At 46.8% G+C, this 6420-nt stretch overlaps 2 protein-coding genes across 2 annotated transcripts; both read left to right on the plus strand.

The window, feature by feature from the left end:
• Window positions 1–415: 415 nt before the first annotated feature.
• LOC126704754 (uncharacterized) lies at window positions 416–2101 on the plus strand. Its single transcript, XM_050403769.1, has 3 exons — window positions 416–757; window positions 1061–1410; window positions 1486–2101. The coding sequence occupies exons 1-3, from the start codon at window positions 416–418 to the stop codon at window positions 2099–2101; spliced, it is 1308 nt and encodes a 435-aa protein (XP_050259726.1).
• A 1156-nt stretch (window positions 2102–3257) lies between these two features.
• On the plus strand, window positions 3258–5666 carry LOC126704763 (uncharacterized). Its single transcript, XM_050403776.1, has 2 exons — window positions 3258–4787; window positions 5661–5666. Exons 1-2 carry the CDS (start codon window positions 3258–3260, stop codon window positions 5664–5666), a joined length of 1536 nt encoding a protein of 511 aa, XP_050259733.1.
• Window positions 5667–6420: the final 754 nt, after the last annotated feature.

The raw sequence follows: 6420 nt of genomic DNA on the forward strand, positions 1-6420 counted from the left end.
CCTAGGCAGTTACGAAACCAGCAAAACAGACCGTTGGGAGCCTAATAAAAGCCCCATAATTGGTCTAGAGACGTTACCAAAAGAGGCATTAACACTCCAATGGCTAGCAACCAAAATCACATATATAAGGCCCTTGCATTGGCAGCACAAGGTACACATACTGATATTCTGAGAAAACACCTATTACTTTTCTAGTTTGGCAAATTGCTTTCCTGTTCTAACTTTAGCATCGGAGGCGTTGTGGCAGGCACCACACCGGTGACTCTTTTAAAGGATACATTGGTGCTGACGGGGAGTTCCATCTGCCCATTTCAACTGACGAGTTCACACTTCATCAGTTTGGCGCCGTCTGTGGGAAACGACATTTTCAGATTCATATTCGAAAACGTAGTTTCCATCAACCCTCTACATTCAGATGGAATCCAACCCAGATTCAGTAGCCTTGGCCCAACAAGTTCAGGCCCTTGCGGCCACCATTGAAGAACTCACCAAACAAAACCAGGAAATGAAGCTACGACTCCAGCAGGTTCAACAAGCTCAACAGGAAGAAAACCGGTCCAAGGGTAACCTAGAGGGAGAAGGGGGTAGCCACAGGAGAGGTACCCCTCAAAGGCAGATTACTCCGGACGAGCAGAACTCAGATCTCCTTCGAGAAATGAGGAAGGAAATGGACAAACTAAGGAGCGCCATTAAGGAGAAGACGGACCGAAGCGTAGACAAAATGGTAAGGGCTACTGATTCGCCTTTCACCGCAGCGGTACTTGAATGCCCTGTACCGTCAAAGTTTTGCTTACCTCAACTTGAGCCATTCGACGGACTCAAAGACCCTCAGGATCATCTTAATACCTTTAAGACGACTCTAGGTCTTCAACAACCACCTGACGAGATACTGTGTCGTTCCTTCCCCACCACTCTCAAAGGAGCTGCAAGAGAATGGTTCACGAAGTTGCCAACCTCGTCCATAGACAACTTCGATCAATTAAGTAGTGCCTTCTTGCGCCATTTCATAGGGGGGCAACGTCCAAAAAGGCCGGTAGACTACTTACTCACCATAAGACAGGGAGAGAAGGAAACTCTGAGGTCGTATGTCAAACGATTCACCCAGGAGACTCTGGAGGTGGACGAAGCCGATGACAAGGTGCAGCTGACGACCTCCAAGGCGAGACTGAGATCCAGAGATCTCGTGGCCTCCCTCGCAAAGAACCCACCAAAGACGATGGCGGAAATGCTCCTGAAGGCACAGAAGTACATGAATGTTGAAGATGCGTTAGCTGCCATAAAGGATGCCGAGAAGCCAGGCGACAAGGCTAAGAGGGAAGACGACCGTAGGGGGCAGAAGAGAGATCGACTAGATCGTCGGAACAATGACGGGAACAGGAGGAAAGATGATAAAAATCCTCGGACGGTAAGGTTTACTCCTTTGGTTATGCCTGTTGACAAAATTTTCACGCAGATCAAGGATGAACATTATCTCAAATGGCCCAGACCATTGCACTCATCCCCCAATGTCCGTGACAAGAACAAGTACTGTCGGTACCACAAAGATCACGGCCACAACACGAAAGATTGTAGAGACCTAAAGGAGCAAATAGAAGAGTTAATACAGAAAGGGAAGTTACAGAAATATGTGAAGAAAGGAGAGTATAGCAAGTTCAGGGACGACAATAAAATCCAGCATGAATCTTTTTCCCGAGATGACGACCGATCATCCCAGTCTCCAAACAAGGTGATCGGGGAGATAAACACGATTACAGGAGGGTCATTTTCAGGAGGATTGTTTAAATCACTCAAGAAGGCATACCAGAGGCAGGTAAACAGTGTCCACGCCGTACCCCCGTCTAAGCACAAACGAACATACCAGGACGTGTCCTTCAGTGAAGGAGTCGCCATGAGAGTGAAGCAGCCCCACAACGATCCCTTGGTCATAATGTTGAATGTAGAAGGGTTCAATACCAGGAGGATCCTCGTCGACAATGGCAACTCCGCAGACATCATCTACCTCCCAGCCTTCCAGCAGCTGAGACTAGATCCGAAAAGACTGTGTCCTTTGACTCTCCATTCGTCAGCTTCAGCGGAGACAGTGTCTAACCTAAGGGCATAGTGACATTGACGGTGACGGCGGGGGCCTACCTAGTGCAGTTGACACGTCAAGTAGACTTCTTGGTGGTAGATTGTCCCTCATCCTACAATGTCATCATTGGGAGGCCCACACTCAACAAGTGGAAGGCGGCGACGTCAACCTACTGTTTGAAGGTAAAATTCCCAACAGATAATGGCATCGGTGAAGTGAAAGGAGATCAAGTCCTGGCAAGAGAATGCTATCAAGTCGTCCTGGCTGCAAAGGAGAACCACACATGGATGATTAAAGAGAAGGAGGAAGACAGGATAGAGGCCCTGGAAACGGTGGAATTGGTAGAAGGAGAGACAAACAAGACGACCAAGATAGGAACGACGTTAAGCCCCGAGATGAGAACAAGACTCATAAGGTTCCTTAAAGAGAATCTAGATGTCTTCGCATGGAGCCACGATGATATGTGGGTATATCTCCAGAAGTCATCTAGCATAAGTTGAATGTGAATCCAGAACGGAAGCCTGTCCAGTAGCGACGAAGAACCTTCGCCCCAGAACGAGATCAGGCAATTGCAGAGGAAGTGACCAAACTCCTGACGGCAGGGTTCATCCGAGAGGTATACTATCCTGAATGGCTCGCAAACGTCGTCCTAGTAAAGAAAGCAAACGGGAAATGGAGAATGTGTGTAGACTTCACCGACCTGAACAAGGCATGCCTAAAAGACAGCTTCCCTCTACCACGAATAAACCAGCTTGTGGACTCCACAGCCGGGCACAAGTTACTGACGTTCATGGACGCCTTCTCAAGGTACAACCAGATAAAGATGGCTGAGGAAGATCAGGAGAAGACCGCCTTCATCACAAGTCAAGGACTATACTATTACAAGGTAATGCCTTTTGGATTGAAGAATGCCGGGGCTACGTATCAGAGGTTGGTGAACAAAATGTTCAGCCAACAAATTAGCAGGAACATGGAAGTGTACGTGGACGATATGCTCATCAAGAGCAGAGAAGAGCTGGCACATCTGGACGACCTGAAAGAAACATTTACAACCCTCAAAACACACCAGATGAGGTTGAATGCAAGTAAGTGTGCTTTTGGGGTAGCTTCGGGAAAATTCATGGGATTCATGGTGTCCCAAAGAGGAATAGAAGCAAACCTAGAGAAAGTTTGAGCCATCATCGATATGGCGTCACCCAGGACCGTCAAGGAAGTTCAAAAACTCATAGGAAGGATAGCAGCTTTGAACAGGTTCGTCTCCAGGTTTACGGACAAATGCCTGCCCTTTTTCAAGACCTTGAAACAGGCTTTCGCCTGGACCGATGAATGTGAAGCTGCGTTCCAGGAACTAAAGCGATACCTGAGCAGTCCACCCCTCTTAAGCCCGTCCAAAGAAGGGGAGAACCTATACTTATACCTGGCGGTTTTAGCCTCGGCAGTAAATGCAACCCTGATCAGAGAAGAGGGCACGAAGCAGCTCCCAGTTTATTATGTCAGCCAAGCCTTCCAAGGAGCTGAGTCCAGGTACCCAAGAATCGAAAAGATCGCGTTTGCACTAATAGTAGCCTCGCACAAGCTAAGGCAATACTTCCAAGCAAACCCCATTCTCGTAATGACGGACCAACCAATCAAGAAATCAATGAACAAGCCCGAAGTAGCAGGAAGAATGGTCCAGTGGGCGATTGAACTGAGTCAATTTGACATTGAGTACCATCCCAGAACGGCGATCAAGGCGCAAGCTCTGACGGACTTCATCACAGAGTTCACTCTTTCAGACGAAGACGGAATTACCGACGAGGTAGATAGATGGACAATACAAACTGATGGTTCATCAGCCCAGAGGAAGGGGGGAGTAGGGGTCGTCATAACCACCCCCGACGGAGAAGTGCTGAAATATGGGGTCCAACTGAAATTTTCGGCTACCAACAATGAAGCTGAATACGAAGGGATACTGACGGGATTAAGGCTTGGGAAGGCACTTGGAGCTAAGAACCTGTTAGTCCAAAACGATTCAAAACTAGTAATCGGGCAGATTAGAGGGGAGTATGAAGCAAAAGAAGAAAGAATGCAGAAGTACCTCAGGCTGACGAAACATTTAGCTCAGGAATTCGATACGGTGGAGTTCGTGCAAATCCCAAGAAGCCAGAATATGGGGGCAGACGAAGTCTCGAAGCTAGCGTCGTCAATAAAAGAAGAGAGTAGCATGGATTTGACGATGGAGATCCAGAAACACCCCAGTATTGAAGAGGTCTCGACATTTACCATCCATTGCGTAAACAGCTGGATGACGCCCATAATATCCTTCCTTCAGGACGGGCACCTCCCTCAGAACACAGAAGAAGCTAAGAAGGTCAGGAAGAGGGCAGCCAGGTTCACGATCCTTAATGACGCCTTATACAAGAGGGGCTTCTCCATGCCTTATTTGAAGTGTGTCGACGAAGAAGAAGCTAGATACATACTGGAAGAAATCCATAGAGGAGTTTGTGGCGACCACGCTGGTCCCAGATCACTAGTGAAAAAGGTAATATGGATAGGATCTTTCTGGCCAACTACGCAGGTGGACGTTTCTGAGATCGTCAAGAAGTGCGACAAGTGCCAACGATACGGGAACGTGCAACGGCTTCTAGCGGAGAAATTGACGACCATATCCTCCCCGTGGCCATATGTACAATGGGGGATTGACATCGTCGGCCCACTACCGCAAGGTAAAGGTCAGGTAAAATTCCTACTTGTTGTTATTGATTATTTCACGAAGTGGGTTGAAGCAGAGGTTTTAGCAACGATCACTGAGGCTCGAATTCGGAGCTTTGTGTGGAAGAATATAATCTGCAGGTTCGGGATTCCCTTGACGATCATATCAGATAATGGGAGGCAGTTCGACAGTCAAGACTTCAGAGAATTCTGCTCAAACCTTGGGATCAAGAATCAGTTCTCATCCCCAGGGCATCGTCAGGCAAATGGGCAGACGGAAGTGATGAACCGAACGCTACTCAAGATTATCAAAACCAAGCTGGACGATGTAAAGGGTGCCTAGCCAGAAGAATTGCCAAATGTCCTGTGGGCTTACAGAACCACAGCTAGAACCCCGACAGGAGAGACCCTCTTCAGGCTTACCTATGGCACAGAAGCAGTAATCCCAGTCGAAGTGGGGATAACGAGCATCAGACGAGGAACATTCAACGAAGGGCTCAATGACGATGAACTGTGACTTAACTTGGACTGTCTGGACGAAGTAAGAGACAATGCATCCAGCAAGATGACGAAGTAGTAGAAAAAGATGGTCGAGTACTACAATAAGAGGGTTAAACTTAGATGACTGGACATAGGAGACCTCGTCCTGCGCAAGACCACCATAGCAACTAAAGACCCTACCCAGGGAAAGCTGGGTCCTACGTGGGAAGGACCTTACCGAGTCATTCAATACTCAAGACAAGGAAGTTACCACCTGGAAACCATGGACGGACAAAGGCTCCCTCGACCATGGAACATTGAGCATTTAAAAAAGTACCACCAGTAGATGTAATAGACGAATGCATTCATTCTTGAATTCAATAAAAGAATTATTCCTCTGATGTCTTTTTGCAAACAGGTCTAGTCAATCATAAGGCATACAAAAACTAAGTAATAAGATTCCGCCTCGACGGATGTAAGTTACTGATGACAACCCCAACGGGAATTAGAAAAACTAAGTAACAAGATTCCGCCTCGACGGATGTAAGTTACTGACGACAACCCCAACGAGAATTAGACAAACTAAAGTAACAAGATTCCGCCCTGACGGATGTAAGTTACTGACGATCCTTATAACGGGTACAAAGTCTATAAAAGCTAAGTGATAAAATTTCACCAAGACGGATGTAAATCACTGACGTAGCCTGAAGTGACGAAATTCCTTAAGTGGATGTAAGTCACCAAAAATGGCCAAGTGACAAGATTCCGCTTTGACGGATGTAAGTCACTAACGAAGCCATGAAAGAAGCAAATGTCCCTAGAACAAGCCGATGACAAAAACACAATCCTTAAGCTTGCGCAAAGGGCAAAATCCCGCTTGACGGACTCAGGATACTGACGAATCCGCAAGAGAAAAGATAAAGAGAAAACGAAGAAGGATAAGAACTCTCCTTAAGGATAGAGAGTGACGAACGAATCACTGACACAACTAAGAAATTTATGCTAAGTACAAGGTATGGACGAACTTAAATATCACAAACACAAGCATAGTCATAAGCACAAGCATAGTCATAAAAACAGGTAAGTACAAAATCACAAAAAGCCCAAAAATGACGGGCAATTATCCTTGTTCTTCCTACAGACCCATGAAACACAGGGCCAAGAGACATTGTTCTGAA

Source organism: Quercus robur, chromosome 2 (assembly GCF_932294415.1).
Source record: "Quercus robur chromosome 2, dhQueRobu3.1, whole genome shotgun sequence".
NCBI lineage: Eukaryota > Viridiplantae > Streptophyta > Magnoliopsida > Fagales > Fagaceae > Quercus > Quercus robur.

Excerpts from the sequence above, each read along its gene's own strand:
- LOC126704754 (XM_050403769.1), top strand. The coding sequence starts at position 416 with ATGGAATCCAACCCAGATTCAGTAGCCTTGGCCCAACAAGTTCAGGCC. Across the intron at positions 758-1,060 it reads ATTCGCCTTTCACCGCAGCG|GGAGAGAAGGAAACTCTGAG; the intron begins GTACTTGAATGC and ends ACCATAAGACAG. Across the intron at positions 1,411-1,485 it reads AAAAATCCTCGGACGGTAAG|ACCATTGCACTCATCCCCCA; the intron begins GTTTACTCCTTT and ends CAAATGGCCCAG.
- LOC126704763 (XM_050403776.1), top strand. The coding sequence starts at position 3,258 with ATGGCGTCACCCAGGACCGTCAAGGAAGTTCAAAAACTCATAGGAAGG.